This window comes from Dermochelys coriacea, chromosome 6 (assembly GCF_009764565.3).
Source record: "Dermochelys coriacea isolate rDerCor1 chromosome 6, rDerCor1.pri.v4, whole genome shotgun sequence".
NCBI lineage: Eukaryota > Metazoa > Chordata > Testudines > Dermochelyidae > Dermochelys > Dermochelys coriacea.
The window spans coordinates 98,238,335-98,264,975 of record NC_050073.1 but is presented as its reverse complement, the minus strand read 5'-3'; the positions used below and the strand labels follow the sequence as shown (position 1 = coordinate 98,264,975).

Here is a 26,641-nt window from a genome sequence, read left to right as displayed (position 1 = left end):
TCCCGGCCAATGGGCGTGTGGAGCCTTTGCTCTGGGAGGGGGCAGTGTGTGGGGCCCCGCCCCCCCCCCCGCTTAGGAGCCGGACCTGCTGCTAGTTGCTTCCGGGGTGCAGCGTGGTGCCAGAAAAGATAGAGACTAGCCTTAGCCGGACAGCACCGCCGACGGGACTTTTAAAACCCCTTTTGGTGGCACTGACCAGAGCCACCGCGACCCCAATGCCTTACGTTCCGCGACCACATTTTGAAAACCACTGGACAGTGCAGGCTACCCTACAGAATGTGGAATCGAACCCTAGATTCTTGAGTCTCATTCCTCTGCTGTCAGAAAATATTTGTGGAACCAAGTGGCATATTGTGTCTCATCCCCCTCTAGTGGCTGGTCTACACAGAGGATGATAATTTATTGCTTCTATCAATTACTCCATTAGCTCGTGTGGCCCTGCAGATGACCTGTGTCAATATTATGCCACGTGATAGAATTTTGTTTTTTTTTTTTCAGTTTTTCTTTTTTTAAAACCTAAGACATTGCACACACAAAAATATTAGGGCTTTCAGACAATTTAAAAAAATAGAGAGATTTAAAAAATTGCAATTAATCGCAATTTTAATTGGACTGTTAAACAATAACAGAATACCAATTTAAATGTATTATAAATATATTTGCATGTATTTCTACTCTTTCAAATATATTGATTTCTATTACAACACAGAACACAAAGTGTACAGTGCTCACTTTATTTTTATTACAAATTTGCACTGTAAAAAAGATAAAGTAATAGTTTTTTTAATTCACCTCATTCAAGTACCGTAGTACAGTTTCTTTATCATGAAAGTGCTACTTACAAATGTAGGATTATTATTTTTACATAATTGCACTCAAAAACAAAACAGTGTAAAACTTTAGAGCCTAAAAGTCCACTCAGTCATACTACTTGGTCAGTCAGTTGCTAAGACAAACAAGTTTGTTTACATTTACAAGTGATAATGCTGCCCACTTCTTATTTACAATGTCACCTGAAAATGAGAACAGGCATTTGCATGGCACTGTTGTAATATAAAGTTAGCACTGTACACTTTGTAGTCTGTGTTGTAATTGAAATTAATATATTTTGAAAATATAGAAAAACCTCCAAAATATTAATAAAAATGGCAATTGGTATTCATATTGTTTAACAGTGCGATTAAAACTAATTAATAGCAACTTTTTAAAATCTAGTTAATTTGTTTTGTGTTAATTGGTTGAATTAACTGTGATTGACAGCCCTAGTTGCAAAGTCAAGCACTCAAAAGTGAAAAAATGCCAGAATTAAGATTGCCCCCTTGTGCATATACGTTACAATACAGTATTTACATGATGAGGCCTATGCCCAGTTCTGAGTGCCACAGTTTATGAAATATATGGACAATTTGGAGAGAGTCCAGAGGAGAGCAACAAAAAAGATAAAAGGTTCAGAAATCTTTACCTATGATGAAAGATTAAAAAAAAACTGGTTACATTTAGTCTTCAGAAAAGAAGACTGAAGGGGACTTGATAACACACTTCAAATATGTTAAAGACTGTTACAAAGAGGACTGTGATCAATTGTTCTCTGTCCACTGAAGAGGTAGTGGGTTTAATCTGAAGCAAAGGAGATTTAGGTTAGATAATAGAAAAAACTTGCGAACTATAAGAGTAGTTAAGCTATGGAATAGGCTTCCAAGGGAAGTTGTAGAATCACCATCACTGGAGGTTTTTTAAGAATAGGTTAAACACCCATGAAGGATGGTCTAGGGTTTACTTGGTCATGCATCAGCGCAGGGGGCTGGACTTGATGACTTCTTGAGGTCCATTCAAGCCCTGTGTTTCTATGATTCTATAGTATTTTTTTCCACAGAACCCCTGCTTCATTCAATGAATTGGATAGATCTGTGTGTAGTGAAGGAGTCTGTAATCTGTAGGACTGCTCCCTCATTTGTTGCAGAAATTGGAAGGAGTGTAGTGAATAAGGCAGGGTGTTAGCAACTGTGTGGCAGAAAGAGATGTAATTTTGGGCAAGTCATTCAAACCAAACTTTTTTTCACAGGTGAACATTAATTGTGTTTTTTGTTTTCTGGGTGCTTTACCTGGTGGCTGATGTGCAAAAGAGCTTAGCACTCACAACTGAATCTGAAGTCAATGTGCTTTGAACAAAAGTCGTATATAAAGCTAAATACCCTCAAAAATAGATTGTTGGGGTGTCAAACTGAACTCTCAGAATTATTGGAATTATTGATCTCTCTGTTCTTCAGTTTCCCCATCTGTAAAACTCAGATGATAATGTCACCTCATCTCATTGGTGTGAGAATAAATTCATTCATGTTTGTGAAGCAGTCTGCTACTATTGTGATGAATGCCATTGTAAATGGATGCATCTATTTTATACTGCCCCTTCTGGCCAATTGTGACTCTGCTGAGGCATGACTCAGTTTCTCTTTAAATCAGGCTCCCTTTTAATAAAAAGTCCACATAAGCCACATGTTGCAAACATTTTGGGGTCCAATTTGGTACATCCAGCTCAAAGTCTTTCAAAAGAAAATTCAGACCTTCAAAGATTATATCCCAGTTTCAGCTGAGCCCCCCCCTCCTCTCTGTAACAATTCAGTTCTTCCACCCCAATCCCGAATTGGGTGCAGCACCTCCTCCCTGAGGGCCTATCTTCCTGTTCTCCAAGCACTTCTTGCTTGAAGTTTGGCCTTCTCCACAGGCCTTTCTGGTTGCTGCATTTCCCCTGTTGTCTCAGGGCCATGCAGAAACATCCTTACTCCCTGCATTGTCTGCAAGCATCCCTCAGCACCTGTGGCTGACTCCCCTTCTATAAGGCCCAGGTGCCTTCCTTTATACCCAATTGGGCATCAGCTAATCTATCCAGGTGCACAGGACCCTGCTCCCTTTCTTGCTGGGGGTAGTCATCCTGTCACAGCCATAAAAAAGCCACTGGGGAAATTAATAATACTGTCTTCCAAGCTGGGTTTGAATGGTGTGGCTGGGACCACACACTGAACAATGGGAATAAACCAAAATATTAAACAGCAGATCAATCACTGAGTATGGTGAGTCCTGAGTACTGAATGAGGCAGGTATTCTGTGGAAGATATGGTACATGTTCATGTAATTAATGAACCATGTCATATGCACAAGGGAGCTAGATTAAGGTTGCATGGGCAACTTTAATTATGGTATTTCCTTCCTCACTTTTGAGTACTTGACTTTGCAACCTTAACCATCTTTTAACATAGTTTTGTGCATGTGTTTATATGTATAAATTTATGCAGTTCTAATTTGTTAGCGTTACGAGGGTGCCAACAGCATAGCACTGGTGCTTGTTGAATTGTGTACATATTTTATGAACATAATTATTTTTTTAAAAACCCGTGTGTGTAAAATAGATTTGGTGCTCTTTATTGAGAGAGAAAAAAATTGATGTAATATTTATTTACATTTATGTAATCATGAGTCTCAATCTAGTCATGAGCAACCAAGCACTCCCATTATATAAGTAAAGTGACAAAAGAGGCCGTTTTTTGTCTCCTTCATGTTCCTATCTGCAATCTTGTGTTTCTTTGCAAATCAATTTTGATAGCTATTCAAAAATTGTCCTGTTACGCCAGCTCAGAGAGTGGGTAGTTGGACTTTGCCATTCTAGAAAGTAGTTCTAAGACTACCTTTCTTCATTCTGGGCCTGCATAAAGGAATATTGGTAGTAACAAGATGAACAGGTAAGGTGTTAGCATTTGAATGGCTGCAAAATTTGCCAGGGTAATAATACAGGACTGCTGGCATGGTGGGACCTCAGCTGTATTATTTATGCATTGATACAACAATAATATTTGACAGTTATGTGGTGTTATGGGGCAGTGTCGGCTCCAGCACGGGTGGGGGGAAGGGCAGGGTTCCAGCATGCAGGGAGCAGTCAGGGCTCAATAGAGCAGGGACACCAGTCTCATGGTGGGGGCTAGGGGTTGTGAGCAGGACTATATCTAGGGTTGAAAGGATTAGATTTTTATCGGTGTCAGTTTCACCACACAAACTGATGAAAAAAAATTTCCGTAGCTGATGATCCAAAAACGTACAGATACACAAAGTAAGAATGCTGCTTGGATTTAAGGCTATTTATTTTGTATATTTTGACAAATGATGTTAAACCACAATTTGTCAATGGTTACAAAATTTGAACTTCTTGAATCTCAGTATCTACTGTCATTACATAATTACCTGACTCCCCCTGTAACTTCCCACAATTGAGAAAATTAAAATCAATACAAATAAATCTTAAAACCCATAATTTTGCACAACTGTGAACACTTTAAGCTTTTTTTATTTTTGTCAATTTAAAATAAACATAAATAGACAAAATAGATAAATAGATATAAAATAAACAAAATTATATAAAAAAAAATTGCCACGCCTATCCTTGGCCTATGTAGGTGGTATAAGAAAGGCATTCAGCACATAATTCAATTTAAATTCATTCTGGGTTTTTTCCCTCCATTTTCTTTTTCATCCCCTCCTAACTGCCAACATAGCTTGGTGTTCAAGCCTGCCCTATTCTAGTGATATCGCAACTACCAAAAAAACACTTACTGGACCCTGGAGCTGACCAATTTTGGGAATAGGGGGAAGACTGGTAAGTGGTGTTGCTTACTTGGTGACACTCTTTTGCAACTTAAAAATATTATTTTATACATTTCTTCTCACATTGGAGGCTATCAATCCTATCCCTTTGTATTATAAAAGTTTAAAAAATAAAAACTTGCAAAAGAGTGCCATAGAGTGAGTAAACACCATTTACCTGACTCCCTTTATTGGCTGGTTCTGTGTGCCAGCAAGCTCCTATGATGCTTATGTTTGTAATGTTGCCAGAATGGTTATTGGACTCACTTTGAGTCTATGATTTGTGTTTTCTAGGGATCTGAAGAATAGAATAGGAGGGGAGGAGCAGATGGGTTATGTAATAATTTATGTACTTACTGCTATCTTATCCCTTGCTATTTGGAATTTGAGTGCATGGCCTTTCTATATTATAATTTTCCTTTATTATACGCATAGATCAGTTTTCAGACAAAGCAATTATTTTTGTTTAAGCCAGTCTTTTTAAAAGGATGGAATTAATACAAGATCCTATACATGTATGTATGTTCTCAAATTGCATCATCCTTCTACCCAATCCACATGTAATAGCAATATTCTGCTCTTTATTTTAAAGTGCTTTACAGATATTAATTTGTTTTGCAGCACCCCTGTGATGTAAGTATATATTATCGGTAGGTGATTTGTGGGAAACTGAGTTAGAGAAGTTTAGCGATTTTGCCCAAATATTAAAGGGAGTGCATCAAGCTGAAATTTGACTGTCTCAGAAGGATGCATGCTGTCAGCAGTAGGCTCAGAAATCCAGGTTTAATTTATTTGCATTTTGAAATGCATTTTACAGAGCAGGTTTCAGAGTAGCAGCCGTGTTAGTCTGTATTCGCAAAAAGAAAAGGAGTGCTTGTGGCACCTCAAATAAATTTGTTAGTCTCTAAGGTGCCACAAGTACTCCTTTTCATTTTACAGAGCAGTTTACCATGCAAATTATTTGCTGCACTAAAGTAAATAGCAGCAGTTTTCCAATGGGAAATGGCCCAGTGAAATTATGTATGCAAGTGTTGCATATTGTTGGTATCAGAGCTTAATTTCTTCCTTCTTCCATGCTGATGAAATAGGTTGGATGTGTATGCCATCTTCAAAATATGATGGGTTCCTGTTACTACCAAAGCTGTGCCTAAATAATAATGAAGTGTCTCAAGGGGGAAATTACTTATCAATAGTGTGTGGAAAGGACCTCTGTATAGCAGGATAGCTCAAGATCAAGGAGATGAGGGCACTTTTAATCTATATCACAAACTAATCACTTGTGTCTGTTGTGGGAGGGAAGGGTTATGTAAAGTAGGTGCAATATTACAATAGGAGCAGCAACAATAGCACTATACTTAAGGCTGACGCACTGTTTCTGTTCTAGGAACTTACTTGCTTGTAACTTTATTAAACTTTCACCTTTTGGGGTGAAATCTTCCAGAAATTATCTCAGACCAAAAGGGAATATGAAGAAAGCAAGGAGAATAGGGTTTTGTGGGAGTTTTTTTGTTTGTTTGTTTTTGGGGGGAGGGAGGGGATTCTTGTCTGGTTTTCCACAGCTGTGAAGTGGATAGAAGTTGAAAGTTAATTTTATTTCACAGAAATAGCCCTAACTGGGAAGTGTGTTAAAATGTTCCAGCAGGGAAAATTGCATTTAATTTGACAATTTTTCAGGCCTTTGAAAACGTCATACGGAGCATATGCAGTGTATTTTGTATGAGTGTTTGGGGGGAGGGGTGGTTGTTTCTGTGGGGGGCGTTTGTTTTGTTTTTTTGCTAAAGTTCATGAAATATATAGCTAAGGAAGTCTGAGCTGCACATAAGTACATTTCTAATGTTAACGGTGTAGTGAAAAGTACAATGTGCTACAGTGAGGACTTTGCAGGAGACCGTAGCTCAGTCTCTGCACAGACTTTGTAAGATGCCAAAAGGCTAAGAGAAGCTGCTGCAACCTTCCAGAAGGTTAATATACATGCTTAACTTTCAGCATAGTCCCACTGAGTGCTATAATTGTACAATCTTGATGTTTCTCAGTGTAGTTTATGATGCAGAATTTCTTAGGCTTTTTGAAGATGGGAGATAGAATTTCTGTTTGGTTTCCATAAATGGACAACAGAACATGGATATTTCATAATCTGAAACTATTTAGCTTATAACACTTGAACCGGCCAGAGGAGGTCTTCAGGAGAGAACCTTTACTCTGAAAATTCTTATGACCTATAAAGCTTGTAAGGTATATCGGACTGGGTCTTCCCACTGCACACCTGACTAAGGAACTGACTTCACAAAGAACTATGCACATGCTTTACTTATTTTCTGTCTTGGAAAAGCTGAAGAAATTCTGTATGATAATCTACATCAGGAATATATTAAGATTGTTCAACTTTAGCATTCAGCTTTGACGTTTTCTGACTTTTAACCTGCAGCATTAGCTATGTTCCTTTGTACTGTGTATTTTTATAATTCTGATCGCGAAGTCCATGATTCTTTCAAGTACAGTATTATTCAATTTATTTTACAGCTTTTGATGCATATGTAGACTCTTCTAATATTTATTATTAGAATATTTTCATTGGTTTCAGAGTAGCAGCCGTGTTAGTCTGTATTCGCAAAAAGAAAAGGAGTACTTGTTGATGTTGATGCATCCGATGAAGTGAGCTGTAGCTCACGAAAGCTTATGCTCTAATAAATTTTAGTCTCTAAGGTGCCACAAGTACTCCTTTTCTTTTTGCGAATATTTTCATTGTCATTCATTTAATTGTCTTCATGGTTCAGTATATTCTTCTTCAAAGATTGCTCATGTCAGTTCCAAATAGGTGTATGCACACCACGTGCATGATCATCGGAAGGTACCTTAGCGGTACCCGTTGGGTCGGCTGTGGAGTCTCCTGGAGTGGCACCCACATGGCCGTGTATATAGGTCCTTGCCGACCCTCCGCCTCTTCAGTTCCTTCTTACCGTCAGTGACGGTCGTTGGAGCAGCTCCTCTCTCTTGTGTTAGCAAGCAATTCCCTGGTGGTTTCTATCTTCTCTCTCTGTAAGTAGTTTAAAGTATAGGTAGTGATAAAATTATAGTTAGGGCTCCCGTCCCAGGGACCAGGGCGTTAGAGAGCTTATTCCTTCACTCTCCCACTTCCCTGGTCTTTGTCGCATGAACAGAGAGCAACAATACCCAAAGTCCGAAGGTGCAAACAGTTCAATGTTTATTGGGGTGAACTTCCAGCAAGTTTAAATCCATGTTCCTTTTTCCTTATTTTTGCATCCCAACTTGCTTCCTGTTTGCCCCTAATTTATATAGTAATATTCTTAGCTATACTTTAACCAGTCATTCTACTAAAATTTATCTAACCAGTCCTAACATATTGTAACATGATTAGCTAGCCAATTATATCCCACCACGTTAATGAGTTTACACCCCGAAAAATTAATTATACAGCAGACAGAAACAGTCACAGAACCAGACAGAAACCATGCAAATAAAGAATAGAAGAGTGGGAACAAAAATGACAAAACAATATAGAAGTTAGGATTTCACAACTACATCTATAAAGACATAAAGGTTTCCCAGATGTCTATTGATAAGTGAGTTCTTACCAGACTGAAAACTATCAAACTAAATTTCATTTTACATCTTCTAGGCTCTTCCTTTTCTCTGGAGGTGATAGATCGGATCACCTTGCTAACAGCCCCATATTGACTGGTTTGGAATGTGAGGATGTGACCGGTCGCTTCCCAGCTTATGGCTGCCTCCGCTGCTTAGCCAAAGGCATTGGCCTAAGAACAGGGCCTCAGACTGTCACAGTGAGAAAAGACCCTTACACAGATTCTTTCTTAAAAAGAAAAGGAGTACTTGTGGCACCTTAGAGACTAACAAATTTATTAGAGCATAAGCTTTCGTGAGCTACAGCTCACTCCACCAAATGCATCCGATGAAGTGAGCTGTAGCTCACGAAAGCTTATGCTCTAATAAATTTTAGTCTCTAAGGTGCCACAAGTACTCCTTTTCTTTTTGCGAATACAGACTAACACGGTTGCTACTCTGAAACCTGAGATTCTTTCTTGTATACCTCTATTACTAGCTAAATGATAAACATATTACCTACATTCTTAAAGTATAGGCCTTTACAGGCAGGCCTGAATATCTATATCCTAACCCAGGGCATTCCTCTGTCTCAAGGTTTTAAGCCGTGCAGGTCCCGTCTGAAGCCTATGCCAAAGGGAGACTCTCACAACTCCTGTCTGAAGTGTCTTGGAGAGGGACCGCAGTCCGACAGGTGTAAAACCTGTAAGGGGTTTAAGCCCAGAACTAAGATGGAGCGGGACTTCCACTTAAAGCTCCTTCTGATGGAGTCAGCTCTTCAACCCCAACCACCTCGGGCAGCGTCTGACCTGGTGCCAGGTGCTTCGGTGCGCAGTGTGCCGGCCTCGGTTTGGAAAGCCTCAGCACTAAGAAAGGACTCTGCCAGGGTGTTACGGCACCAACATTCCCTGACACCAAGGACTCGCTGTAGTGCAAGGCACCAGTCGCAGTTGCCACACAAGAAGAAGAGAGCTGACGAGGCGCTCCCCTGCTAGGGTAGTGGAGCAGGCGAGCACAAATGGGGTGTGTCCCGCATCGGGACACCCAGCCTTGGGCTCACCTAGACCGGCACAGTTGAATCTGGCCTCTCTGGGAGGTCCAATGAGTCCAGCCACAGTGGACTCCCCAGTGCGGGAAGATTTGGAGGATTACTTGGATGCTCCCTCCATGCTGGACACATTCAAGGCGGCCAAAGACCTGATTACCCTGACGGCACAGTTACCCCACTCCACCAGCAGGTGCACCGGCTCAGACTCCGGGTGTGGCACTGGCAACATTGTCAGCACCAATGCTGATTCAACATTGGGTGAGTCCACTATGATGTAGCGCCATTTGCCTCTGCCGTGGCACTGATCCCCAGCACTGTCTCAATCTCCATTGCCCTGGTCAGATTCTGACTTCTCCTCAGAATCCGAGGTGGACTCCTACGCTTCCAGGCAGAGCCAGCACTGCTCCCAGCACCGTTCTGGACAAGACGAGGGGCAGCCTGTGCCTGTAGTGTCCTGGCCTCCACAGTGGCAAAGACCGACGCAGTGGCGCTTTTGGACACCATGGACCTACCACCAAGTTCAGGGTCTGGGATCCAGGTCTGTGTTGGAGGTGTGAATCCCTCCATTGGTCACATAGAATCATAGAATATCAGGGTTGGAAGGGACCTCAGGAGGTCATCTAGTCCAACCCCCTGCTCAAAGCAGGACCAATCCCCAACTAAATCATCCCAGCCAGGGCTTTGTCAAGCCTGACCTTAAAAACGTCAAAGGAAGGTGATTCCACTACCTCCCTAGATAACCCATTCTAGTGCTTCACCACCCTCCTAGTGAAAAAGTTTTTCCTAATGTCCAATCGAAACCTCTCCCACTGCAACTTGAGGCCATTACTCCTTGTTCTGCCATCTGCCACCACTGAGAACAGTCTATATCCATCCTCTTTGGAACCCCCTTATAGGTAGTTGAAAGCAGCTATCAAATCCCCCCTCATCCTTCTCTTCCGCAGACTAAACAATCCCAGTTCCCTGAGCCTCTCCTCATAAATCATGTTCTCCAGTCCCCTAATCATTTTTGTTGCCCTCTGCTGGACACTTTCCAGTTTTTTCACATCCTTCTTGTAGTGTGGGGCCCAAAAATGGACACAGTGCTCCAACTGAGGCCTCACCAATGTCGAATAGAGGGGAATGATCACGTCCATCAATCTGCTGGCAGTGCCCCTACTTATACAGCCCAAAATGCCATTGACCTTCTTGGCAACAAGGGCACACTGTTGACTCATATCCAGCTTCTCGTCCACTGTAATCCCTAAGTCCTTTTCTGCAGAACTGCTGCCTAGCCATTTGGTCCCTAGTCTGTAGCAGTGCATGGGATTCTTCTGTCCTAAGTGCAGGACTCTGCACTTGTCCTTGTTGATCCTCATCAGATTTCTTTTGGCCCAATCCTCTAATTTGTCTAGTTCCCTCTGTGTCCTATCCCTACCCTCCAACGTATCTAATACTCCTCCCAATTTAGTGTCATCTGCAAACTTGCTGAGGGTGCAGTCCACACCATCATCCTGATTATTAATGAAGATATTGAACAAAACTGGCCCAAGGACCGAACCTTGGGGCACTCCGCTTGATACCGGCTGCCAACTAGACATGGAGTCATTGATTACTACCCGTTGAGCCTGATGATCTAGCCAGCTTTCTATCCACCTTATAGTCCATTCATCCAACCTATATTTCTTTAACTTGTTGGCAAGAATACCGTGGCAGACCATATCAAAAGCTTTGCTAAAGTCAAGGAATAACCCATCCACTGCTTTCCCCTCATCAACAAAGTCAGTTATCTCATCATAGAAGGCAATTAGATTAGTCAGGCATGACTTGCCCTTGGTGAATCTATGCTGACTGTTCCTGATCACTTCCCTCTCCTCAAAGTGCTTTAGAATTGATTCCTTGAGGACTTGCTCCATGATTTTTCCAGGGACTGAGGTGAGGCTGACTGGCCTGTAGTTCCCCGGATCCTCCTTCCACATCTGTAGGCGTGGTAGGGATAGGGATACTCGAAGGGTAGGAATGCTCAAGTACAGGCTGATGAGAACATCAGCAGTGGCACCGAAGTGGCTGTGGCATTGAGTGCTACTGCCATTTCCTGCTTCTCTCCAGTGGTGCAAGAGGATCCCTGTGAGCCAGAGGGGCAAGAGGACCAGTACCTCCAAGGGCATCATCTTCGTCCTCCCCGGATGAGGCAGTAGCAGGCACATCCACCACTTTGCCCACGATGGACACCAGAGCCCATCAAGACCTGCTCAGGAGGGTGGCCCAGAGCTTGCAGGCAGAGGTGGTCTCTGAGGATATGGATCCCATGGTGGATATTCTAGCCCCATAAGAGACCTTGAGGGTGGCTCTGCCCCTCATCAAAACTATACAAAATACCACCAAGGTGCTGTGGCACACGCCTGTCTCTATACTGCTGACAGCCAAGGGCATAGAGCACAAGTACTTTGTGCCTTTTCAGGGGTATGAGCACTTCTTCACCCAACCCCAGTCCGGGACTCTGGTGGTGGAGGCAATAAACCTCAAAGAGCACCAGGGGCAACCGGGGCCTACTCCCAAATCCAAGGACCTCTTCGGTTGGAAAGTCTATTCCACTGGGGGACTCCAGCTTCGCATAGCAAACCAGCAAGAGGTACAGAGCTGCTATGCTTATAATTCTTGGAGCTCTCTGGCCAAACTCCAGGAATTGCTTCCAGCAGGACTCCCTTTTGGGGTTTGGAGCGGTTCTGGAGGAGGGAAGATGGTCACCCGCATCATAGCCAAGGCCATAGCCATGATGCACCACTCTTGGCTACAGGTCTCAGGGCTCCTGCACGAGGTGCAGAATACAATTCAGGACCTGCCCTTTGATTGCTCCGGATTTTTTTGCGGAACAGACAGACTCAAGGCTACATAGCCTTAAGTACTTGCAGGTGACCCTCAAGTCTTTCGGGCTGCATACACCAGCCCCACAAAGAAAGACATTCAAGCCCCAGGTCGCCCAACGTTTCTACCTTGCCCCTTCTAGACAGGACTTCAGTAGGAAGCGGGGTAGAAGCAATAGGAGGCACCCATCTCAGTCCTCCTCTGGCCAAGAGCAGGGCTTGGCTAAGCATCCCTCAGGTAAGCAGTTCATGGTCCTCTCCTTTGGCCTATCGGTGGCCCGCTTGGCGTTCACCAAGTGCATGGCGTTCGTGGTGGCTTTCCTTCAAAAGCGTCAAGTGCAAATCTTCCCGTACCTAGACTGGCTCATCAAGGGCCAGTCCCAGGCTCAGGTGGAGAACCATGTGAACCTGGTACGTATGATGGTCCTCAATCTCTGTCTCATCCTCAACATGGTGAAGTCTACTCTGGTTCCCACTCGAATATAATTCATCGGGGCCCTCCTGGACTCAACCTAGGGAAGGGCATTTCGGCCCAAATCTTGTTTTTTAGCCATGAGCACCATCATACAAGGTCTCCACTGGTTCCCCACCATGACGGTCAGAAACTGCCTAAAATTACTCGGGCATATGGCAGCATGCACTGCTCCTCCATCCCCTCCAGGCGTGGCTGGCCCAGGTGTACAGACCACACTGGGACCATTTGGACAGTCTGGTCACACTTTCTCCTCGGGCTCTCGAATTCCTCCGGTGGTGGCTCGATCCACAGACAGTTTGTGTGGGAGTACCCTTTTCCAAACCTCAGCCGTCACTAGTTACAAATGCATCAGCACTTGGGTGGGGAGCGTACCTGGGCAACCTCAGGATTCAGGGTCTATGGTCCCAGGCAGAACTATCGCTGAACATCAATGTCTGGGAGCTAAGGGTGACCTAGGTTGACAGACATTTCAGACCCATCTTCAGGGCAAATGTATATTGATGTTGACGGACAATACCACAGCGATGTTCTATATAAACAAACAGGGTGGTGCTCGCTCCTCTCCCCAGTGCCAGGAAGTTCTCAGGTTGTGGAACTTTTGCATCGCCCATTCGATACAGTTGGAGGCATCGTATCTACCAGACACACAAAACGAGCTGGCCTATCACCTCAGCAGATCTTTCCACGGCCACGAATGGTCTCTCCGACCAGATGTTATCAGCGATATCTTCTTGAGGTGGGGATCTCCCCAGGTAGACATGTTCACGACAGGAGGCAACAGGAAGTTGCTCCTGAATCACAGCCCCAGCTTGATTGTGGATGCCTTTCTTCTCTCGTGGACAGGGCTCCTGCTGTAAGCATTCCCGCCATTTCCACTCATCACAAGATCCTACTCAAGATCCAGCAAGTCAAGGCTTCACTGATTCTCATAGCGTCAGTGTGGCCACACCAACACAGGTTCGCCGATGTTGTTCACCAAGAGGTTCACTCCCATGATTCTAGACCTCATCACGCAGGACCACAGCCGTTTTCAGCACCCCGACCTGGAGTCTCACCACGTGGAAAATCCATGGCTAAACCCGTTAAAGCTCCAGTGCTCCGATTCGGTTAGGGAGGTGGTTCTCTGCAGTAGAAAGCCCTCCACTCATGCCACTTATCTAACCAAGTGGGAAATATTCTCTGTTTGGCCCTCACAGAAGGGCACCCCTCCGCTGAAGTCCTCAGTTCCCTTTATACAGGACTACTAAAGCAGTAAGGGCTGACTGTCTTGTCAGTTAAGGTGCACCTGGCAGCTACTTCTGCTTTCCATTTGGGCGCAGAGGGGCAGTCAGTATTTGCTAACTCCATGGTTGGTCATTTCCTTAAAAGTCTAGACAGACTGAATCCCCAGGTGCAGCAGCTGGTCATCGTCCCCCATGGGACCTTAACCTAGTCCTCTCAAGGCTCATGGGACCCCCCTTTCAAACCTCTAGCAACTTGTTCGTTGCTTTACTTCTCTTGGAAAGTAGCATTTCTAGTGGCTATAACGTCTGTCAGAGTGTCTGAGCCCTCTTGTATAGATTTTTTTTTTTTTTTTTTTTAAATAAGGACAAGGTACAATTGCAGCCGCATTTGGCCTTTCTCCCTCAAGTTGTTTGACAGTTTTATGCAAGTCAGGGTATCTTTTTGCCAGTGTTCTTCCCAAAGCCACATGCTAATGACAGGGAACACAGAGTCCATTCCTTAGATGTGAGACGGGCTCTAGTTTTTTACATTGAGCAAACAAAGCCATTTAGGAAGTCGACACAACTCGTCATTGCCATTGCTGAAAGAATGAAAGGTCTGCCAATCTCATCCCAAGAAATCTCTTCTTGGATCACGGTCCGTATCAGGACATGCCACAACCTGGCAAAGATTCCAGCCCCACCACCGACAGCACGTTCCACAAGAGCCTAAGCTTCATCTGCAGTATACCTGGCGCAGGTCCTCATCCAGGACATGTGCAGGGTGGCCATGTGTTAATCTATGCATGCCTTTACGTCATCAGCAGGCTAGAAACAATACTGCATTTGGCAGAGCAGTACTCCAGTCTGCAGCTTGGTGATCTCTGACCCCTCCTCCGAGGGACTGCTGGGGGTTACCTGCTTGGAATTGACATGAGCAATCACTTGAAGAAAAAAAAGTTTAACTACCTTTCATAACTGTCGTTCTTCGAAACTGTTATTCGAGATGTGTTGCTCATGTCCATTCCAAGACCCACCTGCCTCCCCTCTGTTGGAATATCCAGCAAGAAGGAACCAAAGAGGCAGTGGGTCAGCAGGGACCTATATATGCAGTCATGTAGGCGCCACTCCAGATGGCTCCACAGCCAACGGGTATCGCATGCACATGCCTACTTGGAATGGACATGAGCAACACATCTCGAATAACAGTTATGAAAGGTAGGTAACTGTTTTTCTTTTACTTAGCTTTTATATTTCAGTTTTCTATAAGGTGCATTTATATATAATATAATATAATATTGTGAGCAACGCATACCCTTGTTCTTCTCGGCCAGCAACACACAGCCTTTATTAAGTGCATTAACAGGCTGAGCTGTAACTACAAAGCTAATTGAGTTACAATTACAGGTGGCCTATATTTTACGGCAAGTTCTTCTGTTATAATAACAGCAGCTTATTGTGCACATGTCAGATACAGGATTTGTATGCATACTATAGGATGGGATTTTTCAAAAGCACTCATTCCTATCTTAACTCTACAATGATTTAAATGGGAGTAGGGTTAGGCCAGGGCTGAGAGCTTTTGAAAAAAATCTCATCCATAGAAAACACTATGTGTTTAATAGAGGTTTGAGGAGAAAATTGTATATTATATTTGCAATACAGTTTCATAAAGTTTCAGAACAGAAGGTACCATTATTAGACCTACTCTGGCCATTTGTATATCATAGGAAATTAAATTTCTCCCAGTTACTTTCATTTTTGAACCCCGTTACCTAGGTTAAACTAAAGCATGCCAGTACTGATGAGACTAAACTGTGTGCCGCAAGCAGAGAACAGGAGAGATTAAGATACCACCAGTACCTGAGGCCTCCACAGTGGCAGGCATTTGACTGGGTGGGATATGTCCAGATGATCCTAGCTGCTAGGAAGTAGATATAGTATGCAATCACAAAGTACTATATTGTAATACATACACAGAGGGTTATAGAGTTATGGTTGCATACACAACTTTTAGAACTTGGGATAAAATTTTCAAAATGCCTCTCCAGTTTAGGCCCAAATCTCATTTTCAAATGTGATTTAGGAGCCTAAATCTCATTAACTTTCAATGAAAATGGTACTAAGCTAACGTCACTCAGGCACTTCTGAAAGTTGTACTCTTCCTGACTTTTTATTGCTTTTAACCCTGCAATTTTAATGTTCTTCTAATTTAGCTTTTTATACTCACTTCCAGGGATCGTAATTGAGATGAAAAAGATGTGGTATAGACCATCCACTCATTCCCACTCCCAATAAAGGAGAAAAAATATGTTCCTTATGAGGTCATCTAGATGACAGTTATGATATGTTGCTATCATGGCAGGGATGAGCACGGATCTTGTTACTGGTTGAAGTGGTAATAGATGGACCAGATTACTTCTCTCTTCCAGTTTGAGGTGGTGGTATTACTAATGTATGGTTCAATGTGCCACCTAGATCTGCCTAGGGCTTGCCAGCAAGTTAAAGAAATATGGGATGGATGAATGGACTGGATAGAAAGCTGGCTAGATCATTGGGCTTAACGGGTAGTGATCAATGGTTCCATGTCTAGTTGGCAGCCGGTAAATTGAATTGTAGACCCCATACTTGACTTTCTTGGGTATGATTTCAGTTGGAATCTGGAATGTCCGCTCCAGGCTACTAGTAAAGTTTTTTTTTTGTCGTCTCAGCTATAACTCAGTTTGGAAGATCACTAGAAGCTTCAAACGAGGCTTCTTAGATTTCCTTTTGTTGTGAGTAGGTGGTTGGCATTACTCATCCTGATCTGAGCTGAAGAATTGCAAAATGGACAAATGGCACTCTTTAATATATAGGACACTTCCAAAGAAATTTGGGTTTCAGTCACTGTTTTGTTTTGGGTTTCTTGGCCGCTTATTGCATTAATAATGTCTTAAGTATATTTCAACGTAGCGTTGAGTAGATTTTTCAAACGCTGCTTATATGCAGCGTGTAGAAGCTTTCCCAGGCAAATGGTATCAATTACTGTTTGGGGGGTGGGATTGTTTTGTTTTTAAGAATTTTTAGCTCTTAGAATTATACTTTGGTTTATGTTTGGAAGGTTAACTGATACAGTGCTGTCTTCTTAAGTCTGTAGACAGATGGCTCTAGTATGTCTGCCGCTGCTCATAGTTTTGCTAAGCTTCAGCAGCATGAACATTAATCAATCTTGACTGCTGCCATTAAGAATCTTGTGAGCAGCAGCAGTGGAACTGATAAGAATCTAATCATTTGCATTTGGTTTTCAGCACACACCCCTTTCCCAACATCTTGGTGTTGGAATTTTCCTTTCCTGTCATATCATTCTTAAGCTGCTGGGTATAGTTATGTTGTTAAGATCTCTGGTAAAATTCCAGGCCTTGTTTATGAATTATATGGATAGAAGAGTGTGATTGATTAGGGTACATTTTAAAAAAAAAGTGATATTGAGACAGAGTCAGAGAATGATTATTGAGGGGAGAGGAGAGACTGAATATGGGGAGATAATCAGACAATATAATGTAGGGAGATATGAGGATTGAGATAGACGAGGAAAAGAGGAGACTGACAGATGACACATAAGATATAACACAATTGGATAGAAAATGGAATGAACCTAGGAAAGAAAATGGCATATAACAGCAAGGAAAGGACACAGTCAGTTACGTGTCACCTTGATTGATCAGTCCTTCAGCCCTCATATAGATTACGCCGATCACAACGTCTTCCATCAGTTACATGTATTAAGTGGAAAGTTAATTAACTCTGTTACAATTAAGTATCCTACACAAATGTATTTTCCCTTTAAAATTACTCTTGGGGGAATTCTGTGCCAAAAAAAATAAAAATTCTATGCACAATGTTTTAAAATTCTGCAAAATTCTGCATATTTTATTTGTCAAAATAATACAATATAATCACACTAGTTTCAGTTATTTTGGTAATTTATTTCAAAATATCTATCAGCAAGTATGCCTGAGTGTTTAGTGATTTTTTTGACAAATTAGATTCCTTACTAGGTAAATTAATTGAGAACTTTGAGTAATCCATTTAAATTACAATGCAGAAACTTATTTCTCACTCCCCTCAGAAGCAGTGCAAGGGCTTGTGCTGAACACAGCCAGCTGACCACCGTTGCTATCTGTTCTGGCACCACAGCTTCCTCTGGTGGGTGAAAGGTGGAACTGCAGCACTTGGGCAGAATTTTTTTCTGCACAGAAAATACAAAATTCTGTGCCGGACATAAATTCTATGTATCCACAGTGGTATAAAATGTTGGAGGCATGCCTTTGGGGAGTTAATATTCTGAGGGTTAGTTTCAGTATTGTCAAATAAACACATGGCATTATCTTACTTTTGTAGGAAGATGAAAAATTTCTGACAGAATTGTTTGCACAATTAACAGATGAAGCCACAGATGAGGAGAAAAGACAAGAATTGGTAAGCATTTGTAAAATGTACATGAAGTGACTATTCATTGTCTGAATTTTGTTAATCACGAACATGTTTTCTACATTTTAGGTAAACTTTCTGAAAGAGTTCTGTGCATTTTCTCAAACATTACAACCTCAAAACAGAGATGCTTTTTTCAAAACATTGTCTAATATGGGTATACTGCCAGCACTAGAAGTCATCCTAGTAAGTTAACACAATATGTATTTTTCTGAAATGACTTTGTAAATATTTGTTGTAACAGTTATATTTTTTTCATTTCAGAAAGGTAATTATTTAACAAGTAGTTACAACAACACTGCAGTGGCATGGCTTTCTGAAGTTCTTTAGTGATTTGTTTTGTCTGAAAGGGATACTGTCATCTTGAAATTCAGTCCACTGTAAAAAAAAAAAAAAAAAAATCAACTTTAAAGTAGTTTTAGGTATTATATCACTAAGTCCCCCTAGCAGTTTTTGTGAATTTGCAATTTTTTTCAATCTTTATTCCTTTTTCTGGTCTGTTTCTGTGTTCAAACTAAAACAGGGCTATGACCAATAAACCAGGAAAACTGTTAAACTTGATTTCATACAAAGCTCTCAATTAAACAAGAAAAAAATGGGGGGAAGGTCTCATCTCTTATTTATAGTGACTTTAGTTATTATTTGTAACAGTAATAGTTAACAATAAAAAAATCAGACAGAACTATGATTTCTGAAATTGTTTCTGCTCATTTAAAAAACTACTGTCATGCCTTTCAAGTACAAGGATTTTTGTTTTTTAAAGTACTTAAACAGTTTTACTTGACTTTCCAGGGTATGGATGATGCACAAGTGCGAAGTGCAGCTACTGATATATTCTCATATTTGGTTGAGTACAATCCATCCATGGTACGAGAGTTTGTTATGCAGGAAGCTCAACAGAATGATGATGTAAGTAGGAGGTCTTCTGAACCTTTTTTAGAAGATTCATATTTATGTCTCTATTATTAGTGACTAAATCCTACTTCGAGTTTGCATTTTTGACAAATGTTCATTTGAAATAGTTTTCTAGAACCTTTCCTTTTTAAAAAAAAAACAAACAAAAAACTATGGTTGGAAGTTTCTCTCTCGTACCCATCACGGTAGTATTTACAATAATATTATTAATCACAACACAATTATATAAACTACAGCTTACCCTATTTTATCTATTAATCTTTCATATGTGGAAAGGTGACCATATCTCCTCATTTGCATAGCCTTCTTGAACCCCAATTCTGAAAACACTTAGTCATGTTCCTTAACATTAAGTGTATGAGCAGTCGAATGGGGCCTGGGCACATTCTTAAGTACTTACTTTTTGTTTAAAACACCCCAATCCTGTAACTTTTCTACCCTACAAGGTGCACCAATTGATGTATAAATTTTAGGGCTGTCAAGCAATTAAAAAAATTAATCACACTGTTGTTTAATAATAGAATACCATTTATTTAAATATTTTTGGATATTGTCTACATTTTCAAATATATTGATTTCAATTACAACTCAGAATATAAAGTGTACAATGCTCGCTTTATATTTATTTTTGATTACAAGTATTTGCACTGTAAAAAAACAAAAGAAATAGTATTTTTCAATTTACCTAATACAAGTACTGTACTGCCATCTCTTTATCATGAAAGTTGAACTTACAAATGAAGAATTGTGTCCAAAAAAACTGCATTAAAAAAATAAAACTGTCAAATTTTGGAGCCTGCAAATCCACTCAATCCTACTTCTTGTTCAGCCAGTTGCTCAGACAGACAACTTTGTTTACATTTGCAGGAGGTAATGCTACCCGCTTCTTGTTTACAGTGTCACCTGAAAGTGAGAACATTCTCACGGCACTGTTGTAGCCAGATGCGCTGGAGATTCTTGTGTCCCTTCATGCTTCAACCACCATTCCAGAAGATATGCGTCCATGCTGATGAAGGGTTCTGCTCGATGACCATCCAAAGCAGTGTTGGCCGATGCATGTTCATTTTCATTATCTGAGTCAGATGCCACTAGCAGAAGGTTGATTTTCTTTTTTTGGTGGTTCGGGTTCCGTAGTTTCCGCATCAGAATGTTGCTCTTTTAAGACTTCTGAAAGCATAATATACACCTTGTCCTGCTCAGATTTTGGAAGGCATTTCAGATTCTTAAGCTATGGGTAGAGTGCTGTAGCTATTTTTAGAAATCTCACATTGGTACCTTCATTGCATTTTGTCAAATCTGCAGTGAAAGTGTTCTTAAAACGAACAGTTTCATTATCCGAGACTGCTATTACATGAAATATATGACAGAATGTGAGTAAAATAGAGCAGGGAGTATATGATTCTCCCCCAAGGAGTTCAGTCACAAATTTAATTAACACATTTTTTTAACGGGCGTCATCAGCATGGAAGCATGTCCTTTGGAATGGTGGCCGAAGCATGAAGGGGCATATGAATGTTTAGCATATCCGGCACATAAATATCTTGCAGTGCCGGCTACAAAAGTGCCATGCAAATGTTTGTTCTCACTTTCTGTTGACATTGTAAATAAGAAGAGGGCAGCGTTATCTCCTGTAAATGTAAACAAACTTGTTTGTCTTAACGATTGGCTGACCAAGAAGTAGGACTGAGTGGACTTGTAGGTTCTGAAGTTTTAGATTGTTTTGTTTTTGAGTGCAGTTAGGTAACTCCAAAATGTTGAATAAATTTCAATTGGTATTCTATTGTTTAACAGTGAAATTAATCACAATTAATTTTTTTGAGTAAATCACGTGAGTTAACTGTGATTAATTGACAGCCCTAGTAAATTTTAAGCTTTTTGTTTACCTTCTTTATTGTTGTAATAAACCCTTTGCAACAACTGTCACTTTTAATATGCATCCAGAGATGATTTTTTAACCTTGAAAAATTACGTTAAAGAAACTTTGTTCTTGTAATGTATTTATCAAGATAAATTCTGTAAAATAATTTCAATTATAGGATCAGAAATTTAGGGATGCAAAAGATGTCAGTTTCAGAATGGTTAAGAAATGTGAAACAATTCAATGTTTAATAGCACTTAAATGAATCCTTCAGTATGTTAGGAATTTGCTTGTACAATATAATAAACAGAAGCTCTTTAATTTAAGTAAGATAGTGTATTAGTGAACTGTTGCTATATTAGAACAGTCCTGCAACAGAAATAGAATTGGGGCTAGAATAAAGTAACTGTAAAGAGCAAAGAAGGAAACGGAAAGCCATAGAAAGATGGAATTTTGAATAAAAAATGAACCCATAGCTGTTTAAAAATGTATTCTGGATCTAATATACTTCGTACATATTTTTAGCTGCTTTATATACCTGTCTCCCATAATCTTTTTTGTTACTTTAAAATACAGTTAGCTAAACAAATAAATAAATTGTACTATCTTTTATTTCCATGGTAATTTAAGATGATTCTGAGCATAGCTCTAATTAATTTCTGTATTGGTGGTTTAAGACCGTAATTAAATAGTGGGCAACTAAAATATTTTTAATTCATATTTGACCAGTGTTTCAAGTTACTTTTAAAACTTGTTTTGTTTCAGAAATGTACTTTCATATAGTACAGCTAATTTAGTTTCTGTATGGAAAACTTCCTACAAATACGAAAGACAAGTTATAAATTAAGACCCTGATCCTGCTAACATAAATGTGCTTAATTTTACTTGTGAGTTGACCCATTGTCTTCAGTTGACTACTCAAAGTCAAAAGTAAAGCATGTGTATAAGTGTATGCAGAATCAGGGCCTTAACCCATTGACAGATGTCTGAATTTCCGGAAGGTCCTCCTGTTGCTGGTAAAATAATAGAATATCAGGGTTGGAAGGGACCTCAGGAGGTCATCTAGTCCAACCCCCTGCTCAAAGCAGGACCAATCCCCAACTAAATCATCCCAGCCAGGGCTTTGTCAAGCCTGCCCTTAAAAACCTCTAAGAAAGGAGATTCCACCACCTCCCTAGGTAACCCATTCCAATGCTTCACCACCCTCCTAGTGAAAAAATTTTTCCTAATATCCAAACTAAACCTCCCACACTGCAACTTGAGACCCTTACTACTTGTTCTGTCATCTGCCATCACTGAGAACAGCCTAGATCCATCCTCTTTGGAACCCCTCTTCAAATAGTTGAAAGCAGCTATCAAATCCCCCCCATATGCTTCTCTTCTGCAGACTAAATAATCCCAGTTCCCTCAGCCTCTCCTCATAAATCATGTGCTGTAGCCCCCTAATCATTTTTGTTGCCCTCCGCTGGACTCTTTCCAGTTTTTCCACATTCTTTTTATAATAGGGCATGCAAGCACTAAGGGATTATATAAGAATGGAAAATTTTACTCTTGAACTCCTATTCTGCAAACGTTTATGCATTTGAATAACTTTACACATGTGAGTAATCCCATTTAGTTCAGGAGTTCTGTGTGTTTTCAGAAGTAGGGACTTGCATTATATTTTAAAAGGACACTCAGGTTAAAACTCCCAATTTCAAAAAACAAGTTCCCTAATGCACATCATAAATTCAGTTTAAGAAATTTAAGCATGTACCTTCTCACTACCTTTTTTTATGTTTTCAAAAAATGTGTCTAACTTTTATCCAACTTTTTTATTTATATGCCATTTTTAGTAGCTCTAAAAAAGATTCTCATGGATGAGTATAGTGCATCAGTATTAAGGATGCAAATAGAGTAGGTTTTCATGGGCATTTTTTAAAATACATTTGAAGGATCTATTTCTATTAGTCCTAAATTTTGTCCTAAAATCTTTATATTTTACAAAATCTTAATTTTGGGCCAAATTTGACCTGACAGTGTCCCTTTTAATTTTAGTTTTTCTTAGTCATAACTAATCTCTTCATTTTTCTCTCTCTTCTATTAGGATATTTTACTCATTAACCTCATCATAGAACACATGATTTGTGATACAGATCCTGAACTTGGAGGGGCAGTCCAACTCATGGGTCTCCTTCGTACTTTAGTTGATCCAGAAAACATGCTGGCCACAGCCAATGTAAGTGCATTCCCAAATTCGAGTACGGTTGGGGGGTTTTTGTGTGTTAAAATGCTGTTGGTAATGTATGTTACGTTCATATTAAAATATTAATGATATATTTTTTTATCCTTTAGAAAACTGAAAAGACAGAATTCCTGGGTTTCTTCTATAAACATTGTATGCATGTTCTCACAGCTCCCTTACTGGCTAATACAACGGAGGAGAAGCCTAGCAAAGGTGAGACTACTGTGAATGTTAGCAGTCATGTCCAAGGCTATTGAATTGTAGTACATAGAATAGAATAACTGTCAAAGGATGTCTGAAACTCTGCATGATCAGAATAAGAGTATTTCAAAAGATTACTGTCTGATTTGAGCCAGAAAGGTGACTCGGAGCCAGGTGAAAATATTAGAAGTATGCTTTTCAGTTACTCCTTTTGAAATGCATATATTCAACAAAGAAAAATAAAATTTAATTTTGAACCAGCTTCCAGAAAATTTTGAAATTGTATTTTATTTTTCTTTGAATCTCGTATGTGCATTTATAATAGCCTGTAACTCAACTATGTTTCATATCAACTAGTTTTACATTTTTAGACGAAGAAATCTGAGTTTAAATTTTCCATCTCTCTCTCTCTCTCTTGTTCTTTAACATATAATTCTAATGGTCCTTCAATAATTTCATCTTTGATCTAGTGCTAGGTTGTAGTCTAGAAGCCTTTTTTTTTTTTTTTTAAATCTCTTACATGCCTTTTAACAAATTACCTTAGGCTGGGTCCACATCAGAAACTTTTGCTTGTATAGTAATGTTAGTTAGGGATGACTTTTTGTACAACATTTCTATACTGGCAAAAGCCCTAGTATAGATGCAGTTATGTGGGCATAGCAGGGCTTTTACTAGTCTATCTTATTTTGCTCACCAAACTGGTATAAACTATACTGGCAAAAACACCGTTTTGCAGATATAATCTGTGTCTATAGTATAGGAATGTTTGCTTGTGTAGTGATCCTGGCATATCTTTTCAGATGTAGACCTGGGCTTTTGGTGAAAATACCAAATCACTTCAGGGATTGTATATTTGTTTTGGAAAGTTCTAAACGTGGCTTCCAGGTATCTACCTAAACTAGTTGCAGGAGAGCACAATGGCATTTAAGCGTCTAGTTATCCGATTACATCTGCAAATTTGGAGTCACTGTCTGAAAAGTAGACCCTAAATATTTTTAAAATCATGTTCTTGTTAACATTTTGTTTTTTGTTTTATAGATGATTTTCAGACAGCCCAGCTCTTGGCATTAATATTGGAATTGCTAACATTCTGTGTAGAACATCATACGTATCACATAAAGAACTATATTATTAACAAGGATATCCTACGGAGAGTACTAGTTCTCATGGCCTCAAAGCATGCTTTCTTGGCGTTATGTAAGTTTGAATTATAGAGAATAAACTATTAGCTTTGTGAAGATTAATATTTAATTCTTTGATAGTATTTTACTGGAAGAAAAACACACTTGCAGAAGCATGACAGTTACCAGTTCAGTACAAATATGCTACCTTTACAACTAGGTCTATATTTCTTATAGCAATTTGTTGATATGTTGTTCCTCAATGATGAGGCAAGATGAAATTGAAAGAGGCTGTATTAATTAAACTAGCTAGGGGAACACTTCCTAGGTTTTAAATAATACTTGCTTTAGAAAAAATTTAAAAGCATTTTTTAATTGGACATCTGGATCTCTATCTATAATAAATGTAAAATTTTAAAATACTGAGGATCTGTGCTGTTGATGCATGTTCAGATGCTTCTCCTGAGCTAGTATTTAGAATCCAGTAACAGCACATTGGTCAAGGTCAGCACTTCTTGGGCTTGTTGATATAGCGCTTTAGTCCGCACCAGAGACGTGTAAATTCTAGTGTGTTGCACATTAACTGGCCTGTTCTGACCTTGCTGGCACGTACTAAAAGTTCCTTAGCGTGCATTAATGTAGTCCCATTTAAAGCAGAATTATACTGACATGTGAAAAAACTTTTAATGTGCATTAGCATGATTCACGTTGGCTGGTTAGTATGTGACACTCTAGTGCACACTAGAATGAACACCTCTCTGGTGTGGACTAATGCACTGTATAGACAAGACCTTTGTTGTGCTAATGATAGTACTACTTTCTGAAGAGAAAGCACTTCTGGTAGTAAATGTCAGTGAGCTTTGCACAACCATGTAAAGAAAATACATTTCATTGTCAAGACTAATAATGGGAAGACCCTGAACAACAACTCCAAAAAGTTCAAGTGACTAATTGAGCAGTTGTTACTACCTTTGCAAAAGGTTCGCAGGGAAATAAACAACTTAGAGTTAGATGGGCGTTTTGAGTGTTCCATTGAAAATCATTCTGGCAGAATCAAAGCCCTTCAATAATGACATTTCACACATGCATAGTTGGTCTGTTTTCATCACTTTTCACAAAACAGTGGAGGGAAGGTTACCTGTATTAACCCTGGTCTACAGTATAAACTTATGTCAGTAGAACTACATTGGTCAGAAGTGTGGAAAATCCCCATCTCTGCTGAGCATGCAGTTATACCGACCTAACTCCTGGTGTAGACATACTATGTAGAGTTATAACTACTACCTCTCAGGAAGGTGGCGTGCCTGTGCTGACAGGATAAGCTCTCCTGTTGGCATAGGTAGAATATTCTTTAAGACTACAGTAGCGTAGCTGCACTGGTGCAGCGCTGTAAGTGTAGAAAAGCAAGCCCTCAGTTATGCACAGTAAGGTGCTGTGAGAGCTCAAATGCTAACAGAGCGCTGGAGTTCCTCAGAAGGGAGAGCCTTGAAAGAGATGTAAATAAATCAAGTCTCCGCTGTGTGTTTGAAAGAGAGAGAGAATGCCATTTCCCATTTTAAAATAAAGGAAGGTTTACATTTCAAAAACTAATACAAAATATAATGAAATTGTTCCAAGTCTCTCATTGGAAAATAGAAATTATGAGCAAAATTCTGATAAGAAGAAAAAGTGTTTTAGAATTTGGTCATGAAAGGGTAGATGCCACAGGGAATACTAGTAGTTTATCTTTGACTTTTGATCACAAGTTAAATAAATTAAGTAGTCTCTGTCTAAATTCCAGTGGGCTTCTAAATCTCAAAAGTATAGCACAGTAAGGTTGACAGTGTCTGCTCCAAAGAGGGCTGGGACTGGATTTTAAGGTTTCATGACAAATGCTGGGAAGATTCAGCTAATCACCCAATACAATATCTGATTATAGTCTGTACTAGTAATTTCTTATTTTTGTTAATGGCAAATTTCTCTCTCTCCTTTTTTTTTTTTTTTTTTTAAATGATCACATCATAAGTCCAACCATGAATATTGTCAATGTTTCCTACATTGCGAAATGATTTTTCTTTAAACTTGAACAGTTGTTTC

At 40.1% G+C, this 26,641-nt stretch overlaps 1 protein-coding gene across 4 annotated transcripts in view; it reads left to right on the top strand.

Moving 5' to 3' along the window:
* The window catches only part of PPP4R3A (protein phosphatase 4 regulatory subunit 3A), a 79,544-nt gene that overhangs the window by 42,686 nt on the left and 10,217 nt on the right, over positions 1-26,641 (top strand). For 3 of the 4 annotated variants that reach the window (XM_038405846.2, XM_038405847.2, XM_043515970.1), the window contains 6 exons: positions 18,157-18,234; positions 18,316-18,432; positions 19,039-19,155; positions 23,106-23,237; positions 23,354-23,456; positions 24,483-24,641. In XM_038405846.2, the coding sequence (XP_038261774.1) occupies positions 18,157-18,234; positions 18,316-18,432; positions 19,039-19,155; positions 23,106-23,237; positions 23,354-23,456; positions 24,483-24,641 (706 nt within the window). The remainder of the gene's footprint in view (positions 1-18,156; positions 18,235-18,315; positions 18,433-19,038; positions 19,156-23,105; positions 23,238-23,353; positions 23,457-24,482; positions 24,642-26,641) is intronic. The other variant, XM_043515969.1, reaches the window with a different exon arrangement.